Below are 21,162 nucleotides of genomic sequence, written 5' to 3'. Positions count from 1 at the left end.
ACAACCGGATGAAGGCCGAAACATTTTGGCCCTTAAATCGCTTCAATTCTTGTCCCACTGCCTACATTGCATTCACATTTAAGAAATCAATCATTTCTGCTTCTTGCCGAGTTTGCATCTATTGTTGTAACAACAACTGAGACTGTTCTTGTTGCTGGAACAAAGCAATCATCCGTTGTAAAGTATCACCACCACTTGAACTTGTAGAATCCCCCATCTTTATACACCTGTTGCTGTCGACTTTCACATCGAGTTCACCATTGTCGGAGTGTTTGGGGTTGAAAGTCTACCGCAAGGGTAAGAGACAACAGGGTGAAGAGAGTAAGATGGAAGAGAGCTTGAAATCAGGAGGTGGATGGGATTAGAGAAGAGTTTTAGGGTTTTGGGAAGGGATTGAAGAATTCCAACTTCAAGCACTGATCAAGAACATGTAAACCTTCAATCACTTGGAATGCATTACCATAGGCTTCCTTGTATCTTAACACCCATTCATGTAAACAACTGTTAATCCACTTTGCATAAGCCAGACACAATATAGATCAAAGATTAGACAAGACTATGTTCAAAGATAATGTTTTTAGGGCAACATGATTTAAAATGACTTCAAGTGGTATGATTTGAGATTTCAACCCAAGGGAATCAAATATTATAGTCAAGATTTGGAAGATTAAAAAATTCTTCTTATATCAAGAGAAATTAGCTACTGTCCTTTTCATGCACAATAATTGGGGTATGCATCACTAAATTAGGAACCTCTGGAAGAGTGGGAAAGGTGGTTGGGTGAGTTTGAGAGTTGTGAAGGATGCCTACAATTGTGAGATGGGTTGTGTATTTAGTCAACATGTTGAGGACCATTATTTTCCCGAATGTTGGGAGATTTGGGAGGGTGGAGTGGAGTGCAACATTTCTTTCTTCACTGAAAGTTGAGAGGTGAGGTTAAGGATCGTAAATTAATCAAGGAACTATGTTTGCATCTCTTGCATGACCCACGGGCACTTATAGATAGCCTAAGCACTAATTCTTCACTACATTCATCTTTTTGTGTTTTCCATCGATTGTGAATGCATGGCATAGATTCTAATTTGCACTTCTTCAAAGTCATGTGTAATTGAGCACGAAGTATAACTTCAATGCATGTCTTTAACTAAACACATTACATGGTATCAAAGAAGGTACATCTGAAAAATAATTCTCTTTTGAAGACAAAGGAGGCTAGGATAATTTATGTGTAGAGCAACATCGAGGAGAAGAAAGCATGAAAATATAGTAGGGGGATGGAATGACTTGTTGGGTAGGAGATGTGGTGATGAAACCCAAGTATGCAAATGCATAGAAAGAGTGTGAGGAAAAGAGAGACAAAGGAATAGCACTAGTGACTAAGCACTTGTGCACTAAATGGGAGATATAAGGATGTCTACATGTAGATGTACACAAACTGCCATATGAGGCCAAAAGTGGAGCTGACTAAACACTCAAGATTCAAGGGAGAACTATCCATGAGTGCTCAATAGAGGAGCTGATAGCCCAAGTCCCTATAAAGTCATTGAGAATCTAGTGGGCTAACAAGTAAAAAGCCAGGAATTTCCCAACTTACATATAGGGACTATAACATAAAGAAAAAGTGATGGTGTGATGAAGATTTGGAAAGCAACAAGGTGATAATGTCCTTTGCCATAAGTAGTGATAGAACCATTTTTCACTAATGCTAAATCTCTTAAAGATTACTGTGCAATTGATTGCTGCTTGGAGCTTCAACTACATTGTTTCCTTGTGAGTATTGATAAAGGAGGATGGGATTGTCGACATTGTGTTTCTTTGGAGGCATAGCAAAGTTAATCAATAGTTTTGTATACATTGATAAGTTCTACAATAATTTCTCAAGTGAGATAGGAGTCTAAATAGCTAGATTTCAAGAGTGCCTTGCTACAATGGGTGTCTCCATGGTGATGGAAGTCTAAAAGTCTCAGTGTGGTAGATTAACAAACTAAGAGAATTTGACAGAAAAGTGGAGTTGATAAGCATCATCATAAATAGTCTCTCAGCCTATTAGAGATGGACATTGTAATTTTATGAAGCCGAAGCTGCACCATTATTGAGAAAAGTGATTGTAGAGTCCCGACTATTTTCAAAATGTTCATGTATTAGTTCAAAACAGAACGGGATTTAGAAATGGGTTAAGCATTAATTGTTTGTCAATCATCATAATGTGCAAACCAAGGGTCAGTAGAGTCCATGCCATGAAGCTTTCATGACATGATTATTATTTTCAAGATTCATGGAAATGGAATTGAATGCAACACCAGTTTTGATATCATGGCAAATATATTAAAAAATTAACGATAGTTTACTCAAAGATCATATATAGAGCTTATAACTCTTATGTGAAGAGGTAGACAGTTGGTAATTATGGGTGAATGAAAAGTGCATGAGAGATGCCATCATGATCTTGGGAGGGGTTCTGTTATTATAGGGCTACTTTAAGGCATTTTGTGTTTTATCAAGTTTTCATGCTTGATGGAGCCAAGGTTTTCATGCTTTGAGACTAACAACTTGATGAAAGTAATGATGGGAATTCATGACTCATGCACATGTCTTGCTCTATGTATAAAGCCATTGGGTAGGCCGTCACCTTTGGAGAGCGGCACAAAGTGAGATGGCACCATGGAACATAAGGCAATAGACATTGGATTGTAAAGAAGCCATCCAAAAGCTATTATCTAAACATAAAAAGAAAGAAAGTTCTAAAAGCTTTTAAAAAGCTAGAAGCTTAAGCTTTATGCTTTGGTAAACACACAAACATGTTGAGAGAAAGGAGAGTTTTGAAGGGCTAAGGGCCCTTCTCTTGCATCAGAATTTTGTTCATGTGAGGAGAGGAGAGTCACATGAAAGTAAAAAATGGATTGTAAATAAGAAAGATTTTTTGCGATGAGCTTAGTTTGTGTATTGAGGTTCAAACATTCTGGAAAAATCAAATCTAGTGGATTTGTGATTGTGCTAACAAAAGTAAGGTATGACCTTATTGCTTGAGTATCTACTTTCACTTTCTGTACTTGTATTCTATGGCTACATGTTGCTTAAGTGTTGGCAGTTTGTTTGTGTTTGAAAAATTTTCTTATTGAGTTCAATATGTAAACAAAGTCATAAATCTGAACGGGCACTCCTTGTCATCTTATTTTTAGGTTGTGTGAGAGGATTATCTTTGATCACCACTTGTGAAGCAACGTTAAGGCCTCGACTCTAAGGATCAACTTAAGGGTTCCTAAACTATGAAGGACTTTTAAACAACAGTCTCAATGCCCATCTAAGAAGGGTCACTTTGTAACCATTCAAATGTGAGAGTGGGCTAACATTGCACTTGATTCAAAGAGAGTGGAGCTATCTTTTTGACTTCCATGGTCATTAGGACCTAGATTAATCCCATTAACTATCCTACAAAATTGGGGGTCATGTTCTAGTATCTCTATCTAGCATTTAGTAAGTTACTTGACTGATTGGGTCCAACCAACCGTAGACTCTCAATCATCAAAACTAAGGCCTCCCACTTTCCTTGATGAGTTTGCCTTAGTTATATACTTAGCAAAGAATGCTACCATGATGTGAAAACATATAAAAGTAACTTCCTTTTTTATTATCCCATCACACAAGGTTCGTTACATATAATTTAGGCACAATACATAAACAATAAATAAGAAAAGTAATTTATTGTATTTAGGGTTCAAATACTTTAATATGATCCCCCACAAGGATCCCAACTTCCAGGAAGTCGTCTCAATCCCCCACGAGGACTCTCAACCCCTCAAGGTCATTCCACCTCTCAACTAATATTCGAGGTCATCCATCCTTAAAATTGGTGAATGGGAATCATGAAGCTCAATATCCTTATCATAGTCTACCAAGGGATTTATAGGCTCATAGCCCCTTTAAGCACCTCCACCTCAGGTGATGTAACACTAACATGCTTGGCCTTTTTCACCATAGCCCTCAACCTTGGATCCCAATTAGTGCCCTTCTGGGTTTATTTCAATCACTTCAATATTTCCATTAGACCTTGGGGCTAGTCCAACTATTACCAATGGCTTCATTGGTCCCCAAATCCAACAACCACACGTACTCTTAAATCTTCTTATTAATTTACAAGCAAAATCAAAAAATAGACATACCAAAGCAAGGAATACAATCTTTTCCAATCAATAAAAAAGCTTAAGCAATGCAACTCTTTTAATCCAAATAAAAGTAATAAAGTGATATTTGTGTAACATTTAGCAACAACTGCGATTACTTTTATAATTAAATATTACATAATATCTAGGGTATCAAGGTTGGTATATTACATCCCACTCTTTTTTAACCAAGTGTGGCGTTAGCCTACTTTTGCCTTTCAAAAGTGACCCTTCTTAGGTGGATGTTAGATTGTTGTTTAGGATAACTTCATAATTTAGAACCCTCAGGTCGAACCTTTGGTTTGAGGCCTTGATGTTTCATTTTGAGGTAGACTTAGAGACTGCTCGACCAGCTAAGTCATTATATTCAAATTGGGTTCGGATGGTGCTATTCATGGAGAGGTGTTTGAGTGACTACTAAAGGTGCCTCTTCTAGCCTAGCTAGGGGGAGGTACATCACAAGGAACCACTCAAAAAGTTGTTCTTTCCTACATTAATAGACATTTCTTGTGTATAGCTATGTGGTTACTATTACAAGAACTGTTAGTACGAAGTAACAAATGAAAAAAGAAAAAACTAATAAGGGCATTTCTTGTGTATAGTTATGTGGTTACTATTACAAGAATTGCTAGTAGAAGAAACAAATGAAAAAAGAAAAACTAGTAAGGGCAATGCTCACACACACTCGTACACCCTTGTTCACTTCAAAGTGTTAGCTTCCTTACTTGGCCTTGCTCTCAGATGAGGGGTGGTGGAACATCTTTGCAAGGCACAAGAGACATTTTGACTTAACATTAGGTGTAGCCAAGTTAGATTGTACCTATACTAATGGTGATGCGTAATGGCTATCTCTAAGTCATGGGTACATGGTATTGTTAAAGATCCTAACCTTTTTATCATAGACCCATAAGGAGCCCACTTTATTCAACAAGTCTAATGATTACAAAAAGGCATGCTTGTTCTAACTATTTCTAAGGAAGAAAGATGGGATAAGTATATCATTGAAGTTACCAAGATATCAAGCTACAATGGCTAGGAGATACTTTCCTTCCTGTGCTACCCCATCTAGATGTTCCCTTCTCACTACTTTTGCTTTTGATCTTGATGATGGGAATATCCACACTCTCTTTTAGAATGGTGAATTTTAACTTGAGGTTAGGAAAAAATAGAATCCTGATATGAAGGCATAATTGGTTGCTAAAAGGAGTACTTTTGGTGATGCTCCCAACAAGTTTTTCATCTAGTGCCCTTAAAGCTAAATGACAAAAAAGAAACCATTGCTCCTATAGATAAGAGCATGCTATCTGAGTTTCTAATGATGCTAATATGTTGGTCTTAAAAAGAGACTTAGTTTGGATTGTTGAGGTTAACCTATGGGATAGGAAGGAGTATTCAAAGGAGAATCTTACTCTCCTCATGAACCTTCTTGTTGATTTAGCATTTGGCTTGAATGGCCTTGAATTTGCTTCAAGAAAAATGAAGAATGGGAGGGTTGAATGTCCAAGTGTTACATTTTGTCAAAAAGAAGCATTTTTGGGAGATTCTATATTCGCACACACAAAGTAATATAAGATGGAAATAAGAATTGCATAAGTTTGATATCATTTGAAAAAAAACAATGTATCCATGTACGAATGCAAACATATTTAGTCTAAAAGTAAATTGCATAGCAAACTCCTTGCTATGTTTCTTCAATCTTTTATTAAAATTTATTGAGATTAGACACACATGCACACGCACGCACACACGCACACGCACACGCACACGCACACACACACACACACACAAATGTATATGCGCCCCCCCTCCACTAGACCCACTCTTAAACATCGATAAGGGAGCTCTTCCCATCAAGAGGGCAGGCAAGAGACATATTAGCATCTTCCTTTGCGACTTGCACGAACATACCATGAAAGCATAGATGCCTAATGCACTCAAGAAGACCTAAACCCACAACTTCGCCATTATGAGCCCAGTTCTAATTGGCATGCCATCACATACCACATCTCTCGTTGGTTTTGCTTAGTTCCTTTAAACAATACATTTTGTATTTTGTGTCTTCATTTTTGCCTTTATCTCTTTATTTTCCAATTTTCAAATTGAACAATTCCAAAGGTTCACATTGTCTTTCCATGTTCTTATAACATGTCTTTTTGACTAGATCACATTGTTTTTTTTTATAAGTCACCTATCATATTCTCTTTTGATTTTCTATAGTAAGCCATCATGAGTGTATTATAGTTTTCTTCACTTGTAGCTTTCATTGAACTTTTGATTTTAGTTGAATCAATTATTGAAAATGTATTAGGTCTCCCCATGCGTGAGTGATTCTTTGAACATATTACAATAATGAGGGTAGAAATGTGGTTGGTTGACCATTTGATGTTGATATTTGGAATGTAAAAAATGACTTGCTTATTAGGTTAAACCATACAATAATGTCTTCACTTTAAAATTTTCATACTAAGTGGTATTATCTCAAACAATCGACAAGTGTTGGTTGTGTGAGTTACATGGCTTATAATAACATGTACAATAACACTATAGCATGGCTCCTATTGGGCTCTTACTTTATCAAGGTTGTGAATATATATATTTTCTATCATAAAGTATCACTAATAGCATATACATGTTTAAAGCTCAAAGAAGAGAATTAGGCTAACATGATAATCACAAGATCTAAAGTTTGCCTTTGAAATTGAGAGATGACAATGTAATGCAAACAACATGTATAATTCTTCCAAAATGTCAAAAGTAGAAGCAATTAGTACGATCAAAGAAAAAGAGAGCTAGTAGAATGTACAAGTATAAGTTAAAGAAGGAAAGAAAGGAGCGTGAGTGAACAAGAGTTATCATAATCATAGTCACTTAAGCCATGCCTCTATACTGGAAAAAAAAACACAAATTAGAAGTATGTTAACGGTAGAAACATTCATCTAGAAAGAAAAGATCCTCCCTACTGTGTGTGTGTGTGTGTGTGTGTGTGTGTGTGTGTGTGTGAGTGATCAAGTGGCTATCCTAGCAGTAAGACAATGTTTTATCAACTTGTTGACCCAGCTTCAAATCTCTCTTTTTTATTCCTATACTAAATACCCATGTAGATGTAGGAATTCAACTCAGGACCATCTGGTCCCCATGCTTTCAACTTAATCAATTGAGTTATGCTCGTTTGCTCTCTCTCTCTCTCTCTCTCTCTCTCTCTCTCTCTCTCTCTCTCTCTCTCTCTCTCTCTCTCTCTCTCTCTCTCTCTCTCTCTCTCTCTCTCTCTCTCTCTCTCTCTCTCTCTCTCTCTCAACACTTTTGATGTGCCCTCCCCTGCCTCTCCTCCTATGCTCCATCTCCATATTTCTCACCCTCTCCCTCACTTCCTTTGCTTTGGCTTTGCAACCTCCCCATCCCTTCCCTCTTCTCCCTTGCCCCTTCTTACTAGAATTCCTTTAACTACCCCAAAAACAATTGTCATGAATCTTTAATAGGAAGCCAAGTTCAGAAAGAAGGTGAATGAGAATACCTCTAATATGTAAGCACATTCATTGAATCATATAAGCCTAGTAAATCAATAGATTATTATTAGAATTGTCCTAATAAATGATGAGCAACACAAAAAAAATTATTTAAGCTAGCACTTTAGAAACCTCATAAAAGGTTTACCCAATCATGAAATATCAATATCTACCCCATAGAAGGAGGAATCTAAGTTTCTGAGATTTTAACATTTGTCGTATAGAATCATTCAAACATTACCATGTTAATTGTTTAAAGCTCAATTGTTAGTAGCATTTAAACAAGAGTCAAATAAGCATTTGCTCTGGCCACATCTAGAAAGGAACTCACAAATTAATGATGGCATATGAACAAGCTCTATAATCCTTTCAAGAATATTGAAGTAACTTGACACGTAAAAGCATAAGCAAGAGAAAGAAAAGCGGTGAAAAAACATTAAATGAAAGGAAATGTGAAGAAGAAGGTATCTACACATTAGATCACTCAAAGCTTAAGACTATGTAGAGCAAGGATTGCAACCATTTTATTGAACAATTATTAATAATAAAACTCACAATTTGAAAATAATCTGGAAAACAAGTACAAAAGGAGGACAAAAAATATAATATTTGTTAATATTCAACTCCTAAGCAACCAAACAAATATTTTCATGTAAGCATTTAAAGACTAACATATATTGACCTTAATGACTTTGGCCAAGAAAGGTTCACGCAAGGCCTATGCCTTGCCTACAGAGACCAATAATGGAAGTGAGTGCATGTTTCCTACATTTATGAGAAGACTAGAAAGGTTCATTAAATAAAATATTAGATTGACAATTACATTGTTGTCTTCTCGTTGTTCAAAATATGTTATTCTCTTTTTTTAGATGTGACTAAGAAGAATAATTGGTAACTTTAATGTTTTCCCCTTGCTTTCCCTTTAGTATAATCTTTACAAGGTTCATACATGTGCCACATTATACATACATACATACATACATACATGCATGCATGCATATATAATATATATATATATATATATAAAATTAAGGAGTCAAATGCAAACATGAAAAATGGATAATAACCTCAAAGTAGTATTTGTTACATAAAACATAGAATGGGCAATCTAAATAAATGAAGTGGGGGAAAATAAGATTGGAGGTGGTCACTCCCTCATTCACACACATGTATGTGCATGCACATAAAAGGCACATGCTCTCTAGCCATGTTGACCTCTTCCTACCCCTCTTATCTCTTTTGGAATGCTTGCGTGTCCTCCAATTGAGCTTGCATGTACATGTTGCAGGGAGTGTGCATATGCTTGCCTATTACTATTGCTACTAATGTTATAGTTATCAGGCTTCTTCTTCCTCTTCTTCTCTTTGATAAAGCATACCACATTTTGTTATTCTTACCCCTTTTTGTTATTATATCTAGGTAAGTTTGCCTCTTATTATAGAGGTGTTTGAAAGTGAAAATGACTTAAAATAATTTAAAAAATATTGGTTTGGGTAATGAGTAATAAAATTTGAGAAAGGATGCACAAGTAGATTTATCTATTTTCACTATTTTGATTATGTAACCAAAGTAAATGTGTGATAGTGCTACACACTAGTTTTCCTATAATCACGTGTTTGTCCACGAAGCAACATGTTTGACTACAAACAATGTCGCCTCTTGTGGAAGTAGGGCCTTTGATATTAGATTGACCCATTCTTCATGGGCCACTTATAAATATTTGTGCAACTACCCAAACCGAATCTTGTTTTGATTAGTGCAAAGCCCACATCATCTAAAATAATTGCGTAGTGTCATAAGGTTTTGAGGTACTTAGTAAAGACACATTAAGTAATTCATATTTTAATTTTTGTCATAAATTAATTATCAATGAGGAAATAACATTAAAAAGGCATGGCTTCCAACTTGACAATGCTTGTAGTGAAGTGGTATTGGTCTACATTAATCCTTACTATGGTATAATATTGATACAACTCAAAGATAATTTGTACTTCACTTTTAGGACAAACATGGACTAGTAGAGAGAGAGAGAGAGAGAGAGAGAGAGAGAGAGAGAGAGAGAGAGAGAGAGAGAGAGAGAGAGATGTGCTCACATCTTCTTGAGGTCCAATTGGCTTTGACATGAGTAGCTACCATTGGTAGTAAACATTACCTAACATGATAGTGACAAAATGATTTATTGTGGATTAATCCTCCTATTCTTTACAGTTGAGTCCCACAATTCATCTTATGTGATGGCACATGTTGTTAGAATGACTAAGTATGCCACATTACCGACCAAGTGACTAGATACACCATTTTATACCACCTATTTTGCTACTAGACTCAACATAATTGTTCATACGCTAGGGTTTTGAGACCAAATTGAGCCATAATCATGATAGATCCTAATGCTCGAAATCAGATGTTCTTCAAGTTTTTGGGGCAATTGTTGGGCGGATGCACGAAAGCCTTGTGTTGTATGATCCGAGATAGTCTTTAGGGAGATTCCAAAGCAAGCAGATATGTTGTCAGAGAGAGATGGACCAAATTTTTTGTTGTAATGAGAATTGTAGCCTTTGCTTGGTTTCATATAGCAAAGGATAAATCTCTTATTGGATGTTGTGTAATGTATTGGACTAAATGCTAATTAAGATATGTTAGTAAGAGCTGGACTCAGGGCATTTCAAAATTTCCATCTGCAATCTTGCCAGCTCTCACCGTCGTCGAGAGCTCGCTGTGGCAGAGCACTCCAGTCCCTGTGCCCTCGCAAGCTCGATCGAGGATTTCTGTCTCCCAAGACGGGAAACGCACAGCATTCGACCTCCTCTCCTTCTTCATCGCCGTCCTCCTCCTCCTCGTCTTCTCGTCCCCCCCCTGGCATGGACGCCAGCCCGCACCCCAATCGCGTGGGCCGTTTCGCCGCCACCTCCCCCGTCACCCCTCCCACCGCATCCTCTGCGGCCGTGCGTAAGTATTCCGCTGTCCCTGCATGTGATTCTGACAGAGCGGAGCTTATCAGGGGGCTTGCTCAGGAAGAGGACGAAGGAGGCAACATCACCTTGTCGCAGGAGCAATTGGCATACTGCCGTGAAGCCCTGGTGCTTCTCACAAAGAAGCTCAATGCCTTCGTTGGGCGTCGGCGCCTGATCGACAAAGGGTTTGAATCATTGCAGGTCAGTCCTGCAAAGCTTTCACCTATGCCTGTGGGTATTTAGTTCAGAACGTAGTACATGTCTGACGAATACTTTCCTGCTCACGATACATCGACAAGGAGTCCTAAGGGTTGAGCCAGTTTCTATCATGTGTTCAAGGAATTCTCATAAAAATTATGCCTTTTGAAGAAGCATTTCTTGAATTTGACAAAATTTTCGTGATATCTGGATCGTAGTAAACCTGTATTTTCTGGAACTTTGATGTCTAAGAAAGTCATGTGTAATGGTCATTGGTTGTTATAGGTGCGGCTGCACTGTGTATTGATAGTGTTTCTCATTTGGAACCACTTCTTGATTGTGCATCATTTTAGTATATATCGCATGTGCCATGTCAAACTTAAAACATATCGATTCAGCACTGCTGTCTCTTGTCTAAGTATTGCAAGAAATTTAACGTAAGTTTTGTGAGCTGTAATGTCTTAAGCGGAATCTGAAAATTGTTTCACCCTGAACAGATTTAGAGATGTAGGAAAAAAATTCAGATATACTGTAGACAAAGAGAAGCGAGGCCAAGCCTGATAAATTATCATGTTTAAAGCTCTTTGACCTGCTTGCCGGTGCACAGATAATTAATTTGCTGAGATTCATTATTAATTATTTGATTTTTGCTCAATTTATATCCAAATACTTTAAAGGCAACCAGGCTAGTAAAAGGACCGGTCTAGGAAAATAAATAACTTTTGTGGTCTCTTGATTGTTATATAAGACTTCTCTCTCTTTCTTTTTAGAGAAAAAGAAATTTTTTGTTAATAACACCTTGGAGAAAATATCCTTGAGGTGAAATACAAAATACAAAGAACCCTCTAAAGAGTAGCTGAGTACATCATAAATACAATCGCTAGGTGAAAGAAGCTGCTGTTAACCTAAAAAAGGTGGATTGACATTAAACATCTCATTAGACTCATTAAACAGCCCCAAAACTCAAATGCACAAGTGTGTTTCAACATCATATAAGCAAAACCTTAACTTTGGTTGCCTCCATCTCTATAAATAGAGAATGTGCTAGGTCACTTGCATTGTGGTTCTTCATGAGTCTACTCCCTCCATTTGTGGTAAGACAGGTCATTGGAAGAAGGACTGCCAAATAAGGACAGGAAAGACAACAAGAAGGAGAAATCTATGAAGGACCCAGGAGTGGTGGCTGCTTCTTCATCAATAGCTTTTCTTCACTTTGAGGTGATTAAGGATTCTATACCAACAACTTCTAATGGAGTGACGATGGCTCCATAGCCTTGTGAGTGGATCGTGGATAGGCAAGGGTGATATGTAGCTGATTCTGGATGGACATGATGATACCTACACATTAGAGATTCTTTATGTGTCGGGCTTGGGCTATCATCTACTTTCAATGAGCAAGATTTGTGCACTTGGTCTCACAGTCTAGTTTGATAAGGACTCCTTTTGAGTTCCTGATGGTAGGTCCGAACAAGTTCTTTTTACAGGGCATAAGGAGAATGGAGTCTAAAGATCTGGACTTCTTCGGCCTTTATGTCTCTTCTCCTTTCTTCTTAGACACAGACCGAGTTGTGGCATGCTTGGTTTTGACCACCTCAACAACAACTGTCTTCCGAAGGCAGTTTGTGATGAGTTTGTTCATGGATTGCCGGATATTGGGTTGAGCCACTTGCCATGTGTGTCTTGTATTTGAGACAAACAACATCGAGATGCAATTCCTAGCAAGGCTTTGCTTGCCCTACTTTCCAATTAGTAAAACACAATCTTTTCTTGCTTTCATTCGCTTTCCATCAAGAGTTCGAGTTCTCTGATTTGCTATGATGATTGTAGAGTGCTTTCCAGCCATTAAAAAAACATTCAACCATTATTCTAACAGTTTTTTCTTTTGCTTTTGGTTCATCTGTAGCTCTGAGTAAGGGAGTTCATTGATTTTGACATTAGTGTACAATTAACTCCAACTTGATCTAATACCATATAGTAATAAGTTTGGATAACCTATGATGTGATGGTTCTTTTTTTTGTGTAAATCCTAGAGCTTTTTGCTTGCTAAAAGGCAAACAACAAAGCGTTTGATGATTCATATGATTGGTATGATACCAAGAAGTGACCTGCCCAGGTTGATGTGATCAAACATACTCTCATACTCCAAAAAACATGGTGGTGTAGCACGTTAAATGATGTTGCAAAGCTTGTCAGAAGCTTTAGGAAGCTTTGAAGCTTCTCTCTTGATCATTGGGTTAAATCACTCAGTCATTGGTTTATCCAATTCAAGGATTTTAAGCTTTTCACACTTATGTGGCTTGAACTCATTTGGACTTGGGGTCATTCACACACAACTAAGTCTTTTAACTTCAGGTTTGGCATGGTTTTCATGGATTTTGGTCTTGATCCTTCGGTTTTTCATATTGGCTTTGAACATAGTATATGCAGGATTTTCTGTTACACACTTGGACACGAGAAAATTAAATTGCGGGTTTCACGACCTCTTGTCTTTTACACGCATTCACATGGCACACATGGAAAAGAAACCAGAAATAGGAAAAGAACATAAAAAAACTTAGATACACTGTTCAAGAAGGGAAATTCTAAGGCTATGGGTTTACATGCAAACACATGGAAAATAAATCATAGAAGTGATGCTGCTTAGCACCCATTGGAATTACATTGTTTGACATTCCTCTAGGGTTCTTTGTGAGTGGACGCATAGTGCCATGACATCCACCCCCTCTGAATCTACACATTCTTTGGATGGGCCACTATTACACATTTTCAACTCCACGGAGATCCACAAATAGCTCAATCTCTTCATCCTCTGCATCAAGTCCATCTGCTATATCATCTACTAAATAATTCTTTAGAAACTCCTCAATTTCATAGGCCTTATCCTCTCTCCTCTCGAATATCTTTATCCTTTTCCTTTGAATAGGTACTTGCAATAATGACCCATCAAGCTCAGCCAATATATAGGTGGCATTGTCGTAGACATGCTTCACTACATACGGCATGAACTACCTCTACCATCTTGCGGATGGCACTATATTGATTCTCTAGGCTGCTATCATATACCAACATCCAATCACCCTTTGGCATAGCGCTAGGTTGTAGACGGTGTCTACTATTAAGTCTATCTTTATTCCTTGATCTGATTGTCTTTAATCTCTCCATTGCCAATTGCATATCTTTAGGTCTTTATTCTAATTTCCTAATGTGAAGTGCTAGAAGCTCCTGTCTAGATAAATCCTCTTGCCACGGAAACACACTCCAAGTCAAAAAACAAGTCTCGGTGGTGGGCATAACTAGGTTTTGTCCATACATCAACTTTGCCAGCATGAATCGTGTAGTCACACTATGAGTCGTACGATCAGCCCATAATGCAAAATATAGCAACCTCGGCCAATCTCCAATCCGTCCACTGCAAGCTTTAGCCAATGCTTTCACTATAAGCGGATGTCCTCTCTCACTCTTTCCATTTCCTTTTGGATTATAAGTAGTGGGCAAAGCCAATTTGATACCAAGTTTAGAGAAAAATTCTCTAGCTTCTTTTATATCTAGTTCAGTGTGATCCGCAGTAATTTTTCCAACACATTTGTACCTGTAGAAAATCTCTCCAAGAAGAAACTTGCATATAACACTAGTAGCTTTAGTCCTTAATGCTTTGCCTTCAACTTGATTTGTAACATCTTCTTTGGCTAAAACTATATATTGCATTTGCCAAAGACCCACTGGCATAGTGACCAGGTCAACTACCCACTTGTAGTGTATACTTAGCGGGTATGTAGGATGTAACTCGTTCCTATGACATACTGAAGAATGCATCTAATAGTCCTTGCCAGTTTCCACAAAATGAAAGATGTCTTTATACATGTCCTTCCATGGATACCTCTCCTTAATCTTCCCATACATCCCTATGATCAGCCCATAGGCTCTCATGAAACTCTCTTATAGCCTACAATCGGGTAGCCTTGTCATAGATTACATGCAAGGGTAGACCTCCTCTCTTCTTAGGATGCTTTCAAAGCATCCATAAGCTTTTCTTTTGATTTTTCTAAATTCTGCATCTGTCCATTCATTTCTCTTGGTCAACGTACTAAGATATTGACCTATCTGCAACCACTCTCTAGTGTAAGGTTCCTCTGAGAAAGCCTAAATGGTAGAAACATGGCAGACATGATCAAGCATGGTAGTTGAAATCTCTACATCATCCTCATCTACAAGCAATGATTCCTCATCCTCATACCTGGCTCTAGAAAGCATATTTGCAACTGGCTTCTCCTTTCCTACTATATGCTTGAATTCTGGATCCAGTGACTTGATGTAAGCAATCCATCTCAACATAGCTATGTTTGGGGTAGAGCAACTAGTAGTCAGGCCTAGCGGAGGCAAGCAATCTGTCTCAACCACAATTGGGGCTCCAATAAAATACTCCCTTTGTACCCTTCCATCAATGCTAGGTGAAAGTGGTCCTACAACTGGCTTCACCTTTTTGTCCATTGTTTTGTACTTCATGTCAACCCTAGCCTCTCTCAGATCTGGTAGAAGACTCAAATCTTGCTGCAAATAAGCAGCACATAATTTTGTTTGCTGAAGATGATCAGCCCTCAACTATTTCAGCTGAAAATGATCAGTTCTTGGCACTATGGATTGCATAGGAGCAGCCTCACACATTGGATGCTGAAATATTTTAGTAGTAAACTCTGTAGACTGAAAATGATCAGCTGTAAACTCTGTTTGTTGAGTTACCCCAGCCTTTGACTTTGATCTCTGCACAAAATTTGCAATTTCATGAAACATGTCTAGGGAATGTATTGGTACTACACTAGGACCAATCTGCATATTAGTTTTCAGCATATTTTCTATTTTTGACATTTGTGTCTGCATAAGTCAAGCCATCATATATCCCATCTATATGCTCATCAACCTGTAAAACACTTGCAATCCTCAAATCTTTCTCCTTTTTGCATATGTACCACCTAGTAGCTCTAGGCAATTTTGAAGCTTTTTGAAAAGGAACGGAACTATATGCTGAAAATCCAACAAAGCTCGAAGAAAAAGCATTATTGTCAGGAGGTGAGAGCTTTTCCCTCCTTGCACCACCATCATCTCAAAGGATAGTGGTACCTACAGAAAATCCGAGTCTTTTGCAGGTAGAGGGGCATCCCGTAAAGTGTCTCTATTCTTGGGATGATTCACACATACTGTCATAAATTGAATTGCTATTCTTTCATCTCTACTACGTAGTTGTGTATACGTAGAACCATCATCCATCACTTTTGTCTCCAATTCTGTTTTCGTAATAAATGGTTGACCCAAAATAATATCATAAGAATAGGAATTTGGCACAAAGAAATGGAAATCTTCTTGTATATCATCTATGGATACCTTGATATTCGGGCATGCAACATATAGATCTCGTGGAGTGTTATTGGCGGCGCTCATCCACCATCCATGCTCCACATTCATTGGCTATTACTCGCTCTCATAGACTTTGTATACAATTACATTGAACTTTGATCCATGATCTAATAGAGCAATACATGAAGTAGCCATATTGCCTATCTTAACCACTATTTTAGTGGTTGCTCAAGCCCAATGTGGTCTAGGGAAGTGATTGCAAGGAACCATAATTGGAGTATCATCCTCTTCATAACGCACTAGTTGAATATTCTTTATGACTTTCAGGCATTTTGCAGCATTTATTACATGTGCTACATCCTCTTTATCATCCAATAGCTCTTCACAAAGTAGTTCTTCAATTGTGATATTTTGTCCTTTTGCAATCTAGATTACCTATCTTTATCTTTTGATAATATCTACAATCACATCATGAAATTCTTTTTTAGCGATTCCCAGGATTTTGCCAAGACTAAGTTCTAGCTTATTGTCCAAGGTCCGCTCTTTAAGTACTTTCTTTAGGTCAGTAGTATTTTCAATATTTGAAAGGAGTTTGTAACCAAGCTATTTCTTAAGTTGTGCATTTTGTTTCTTCTCTTTTTTCTATTTTTCATCCATGGTATATTCAGGTCTTGTTTTAGGAGGTGGAACAATTGGCTCACCCCCTCTAGTCTTTTTAGAAGTACTTGAAGCTTCATCATCTTGTCTTCTTTTCTTCTCGACAAGTACCTTAGTTCCTTGGGTCTTTGCTAGATATGCATGAATAGAATAGGTGTCTACTGGAGCATCCCACCCAGTCTCTTTTCTTATATTTGTTCCTGCACTAGATAGTTCTGATTGCTTCAATTTTCCTCTATGTGCTGTATCCATTGAAAAGGTCCAAAGTTTTGATTTAATTTGTGGTTTCTTCTCAATCTGTATGCCATAAGTAGAGGCATCACTTCTAGTTATATAAGAAGTTCATGCAACCATGTCTTCAAGAGTTTTCTTCATTCCTCCGTTACCAAAGTTCGGAATCATAGGTATTCCGGTCTTAGTCAGATAGATTTTGCCTTCGGGTCCCAAGAATACCAAGTTCTTTCTCTTGGCATCTTTAAAGTACTCACAATCCTTGCATTGATGCTTAGGACTATCACACCAGGTACATCTCCTGACATATTCTCTTCTAGGTGGAGCTTGAGACAAGCTTTTCTTGCTTTTCATTCACTTTCCCCTCAAGAATTGAGTTCTTTGATCTAATGTGATGACTGTAGAGTGCTTTCCAGCCATCAAAGAAACATTCAACCATTGTTCTAATGGGTTTTTCTTTTGCTTTTGGTTCATCTGTAGCTTTGAGTAAGGGAGTTCTTTGATTCTAACATTAGCACATGATTAACTCCAAAAGCAAATGCTTAGAGTTTTCTACTTGCTAAAAGGCAAACAACAAAGTGTTTGATGATTTGTACGATTGCTGTGATACTAGTAAGTGACCTACCTAGGTCAACGTGATCAAAGACAGGCTCTTGTACACTAAAAAAGATGGTGCTGCAACGTGTTAATCAATGTTGGAGAGCTTGTCAGAAGCTTTAGGAAACTTAGAAGCTTCTCTCTTAATCATTGGGTTTAATCACTCAATCATTGGTTTATCTAGTTCAAGGATTTTAAGCTATTCACACTTATGTGGCTTGAACCAGTTTGGACTTAGGGTCATTCACACATAGCTAAGTCTTTTAACTTCGGGTTTGGCATGGTTTTCATGGGTTTTGGTCTCAATCCTTTGGTATTTCATCTCGGCTTCAAACATAACATATCTAGGATTTTCTATCACATACTTGGGCATTGGAAAATTAAATTGCGGGTTTCTTGGCCTCGTCTTTTGCACACATTCACACGGCACACATGGAAAAGAAATGGGAAGCAAGAAAAGTACAGGGAATGGGAAGGGAAATTTTAAGACTATGGGTTCACACGCAAACACATGGAAAATAAATCATAGAAACGACATTGCTCAGCACTCATTGAAATCTCATTGTTTGATGCTCCATTGGGGTTCTTTGCAAATGGACGCACAACATCACAATGTTGGTCTAGCCAAAAACTAAAGTCTTTGTGATCGATAAAGGTAGAGTATTTATCTCCAATGAAATTGCTTGATTATGTGCAGATTTTGGCATCCATTAGGAGTTTACTGACATAAACACACTTCGAGTGAGTGGCAAGTTGGAGTGGAAGAATCGGAGCATGATCGAGATGGCACAGACCACGATGGAGCATCGGTAGACACCTTAGTGTCCATGGGCTTAAGTAGTGGCCACTGCCGTCCACATTCTAAATCGCTTACCTACATTGGCCATGGTTGGTATGACACCTTTTGAGGCTTATTTTGGTCTAAAATTGGATGCGTCTTATTTTAGGGTGTTTGGATGTGATGTTTATGTTTACATTTTGAAGAAACGAATAGGTAAGTTTGAGCTTGCTTCCAAGAGATAGGTGTTTGTGGAATATAGCTCTCAATCATCTGGACACATGCTTTATGATCCTGTATCATGGGATGTCTATACGAGTCGAGATCTCTGGTTCGTGGAGTTTCCAGCTTTAGAGGGTGGTGATGGGCACCTTGTTCTGAAAGATCCGAGTGAGAGTTCAGTACTTGAGGCAGTGCCTTTGGAGCCTTTACCTCTTAAGGTTTTGACATTTACTCAGGAGGTTGCTTCATCACCGAATTTGCCTTTAGAGTTGGTATTGGTGGATGTATTAGAGCCTTTAGTAGAGGCAAAGCAAGGAGGGGAATATTAGCGTCCTCCTCGATGGGCACGTGAGACACTCCGTGATGCAAGGATGAAGGGACTTCCCAAGGAGTGGCAGTTTTGTAGGATGGCTTGTGGTGATCTCGGAGGAACCAAACACATTCCACCAAGTTTGTTTATACTAATTACTGTTTGATGACTCGCGCCTTATAGGATACAAAGCCCATCTCGATTAAGGAGGCTTTAAAGTTAGAACATGGGTAGAAGGCTATGGAGCAAGAGTTTGGAGGCCATTGAGTGGAATTATACTTGGGATCTTGTGTTGGGGCCCGCTCACAAGAATGTTATTGGAGTCAAATGGGTCTTCAAGACCAAATACCATAGTGATGGCACTTTGGAGGACAAATATAAGGCATGGTTGGTTGCCAAAGGGTTCGGTAGTAGCTAGCTAAGGATTTCCTTTTATCTTTGGCCCTATTGCTCGAATGGCCACCATTAGGGCTGTTCCTGCCTTGCCACTTGGTCAACCATAAGAGGTGGTTAGTCTATTAGCTAGATGTTTAAGTTTGCCTTCTTAAATGATGATTTGAAGGAGGGGGATCTATATGCAATAGTCTCTTGGCTTTTCTTCCTTGGATGGCAAAGTTTATAGGTTGAGGGCGGCCCTTTATGGTCTTAAACAAGGTCTAGGTGCTTGGAATAAGAAGATAGACTTGTTCCTCCAAGAGAAATTAGGGTATCGGAGATCAATTGTTGATCCCAATCTATATATCCACACTTCAACTAGCGGGCATGCTTTGTTCATGCTATATGTGGATGATCTCATTCTGACAGGTGATCATGCCTAGATGGTCAAGCTGACAAAGGAATCACTACATGTGAAGTTCAATATGATCTCATTTTGATAGATGATCATGCCTAGATGGTCAAGTTGACAAAGGAAGCCAAGTTGACAAAGGAAGCACTATGTGTGAAGTTCAAGAAGACGGATATGGAACTTCTTCATTTCTTTTTAGGTCATGAGATATGGCCTATTGAGGGTGGGATTTCTCTCTCTCAACAGCGGTATGTATAGGAGCTTTTGACAGCCTTTGGGATGGAGGCGTGTCGGTCTATTTCTACTCCCATAGATTTGAAGTGGAGGGCTATGGTCCATGCAAATTTACTAGCGTGGCAAATGCTACTTGCTATAGGTAATTGATTAGGTGGTTGATATAGCTAAATAGTTGGACCGATCTATGCTTCCGCGTTGGTTTGCTTGTAAGTTGCAAGGTTTATGCATGAAGCCAAGTTGGCTCATTAATAGGTTGCTTTGAGAATATTGCGGTTCATGATTAATTGTCATGAGGACATGTATTTTTGAAACCTCACTTAACATGTGGATTAAATTTTAATCACATGGTTAAGTAAATGTTACACATGTGAGGTCTAATTGGGGTTAGAGTAAATTTATGAGCTTGGGAGCTAAGGAAATTATGGGATGTCAAAGGCGAAAGTTGCTATAAGTTATGCTACACAAGTACTTGGTGGTATTCGGTGCCAGTTGTTGGCCTAGGTCATTTATTTGGCCATAAGTGTTAGTTGGTGACACTAGAGAAGTGGCGTTTAATGGTACCTAACGGCAATTTGATGGTCAAAGATGGTGCAGAGATACTCGGGAATGAAAGTTGCCTAGCTAGTTTAATTATTGGCTAGCTATATTATTTTTTTGGGCGTTGAAATAATTATTAGATTAATTTTTAGTATTTAAAGACTGAAAATTAATATTTAATTATAGATAATTTTGGAAAAACCATTTGGGAAGGTCACCACTTGTAAAAAATGCCCGTGCAAGATTAAAAAAACGTCTTTAGAGGTTGAGAGAGGCATTTTCAGTGAATTGAGTTGGCAAGAGAGAGGGAGGAGATGCTATTGGTTTGATTTGCAGCCATTGGAGGACCTTTTGAGGCAGCTAGGGGTAGGAGAAGACCAATCAACAGTAGGTGACAACATCTACAGGCTGTTGAGATAGGGCAGCATCAATAAATGACTGATTTTCTTTAGTTTTTCGCATAGAAAGTTTGAATTTTCTCTCTCCTCAGCATTCTCTCTCATTTCTAGCCTTTCTATAGCCTTGCTCCAAAGATTACAGCACTGAGATTACAAGAGGTTGAGAAATTTCAGTTTTCTCTGTTGTAAATCCTAATGTGAAGTAGAAATTAGGGCATTGTAGTAGCTTCGGGAAGCGTTCCAA

The 21,162-nt window shown here is 38.2% G+C and overlaps 1 protein-coding gene across 1 annotated transcript in view; it reads left to right on the top strand.

Moving 5' to 3' along the window:
* The first annotated feature begins 10,286 nt into the window (after window positions 1–10,286).
* PTP1 (protein tyrosine phosphatase 1) overlaps window positions 10,287–21,162 on the top strand; it is a 43,675-nt gene continuing 32,799 nt past the window's right edge. Inside the window, exon 1 of the mRNA XM_087687550.1 lies at window positions 10,287–10,818. Within this exon, the coding sequence (XP_087543676.1) occupies window positions 10,300–10,818 (519 nt within the window). The 5' untranslated portion in view covers window positions 10,287–10,299. The remainder of the gene's footprint in view (window positions 10,819–21,162) is intronic.

Source organism: Lygodium microphyllum, chromosome 11 (assembly GCF_053477565.2).
Source record: "Lygodium microphyllum isolate KBCC chromosome 11, Lygodium_microphyllum_v1.1.10, whole genome shotgun sequence".
NCBI classification, from domain to species: domain Eukaryota; kingdom Viridiplantae; phylum Streptophyta; class Polypodiopsida; order Schizaeales; family Lygodiaceae; genus Lygodium; species Lygodium microphyllum.
The sequence above is the reverse complement of the archived record's forward strand: the minus strand, read 5'-3'. Positions and strand labels throughout refer to the sequence as shown.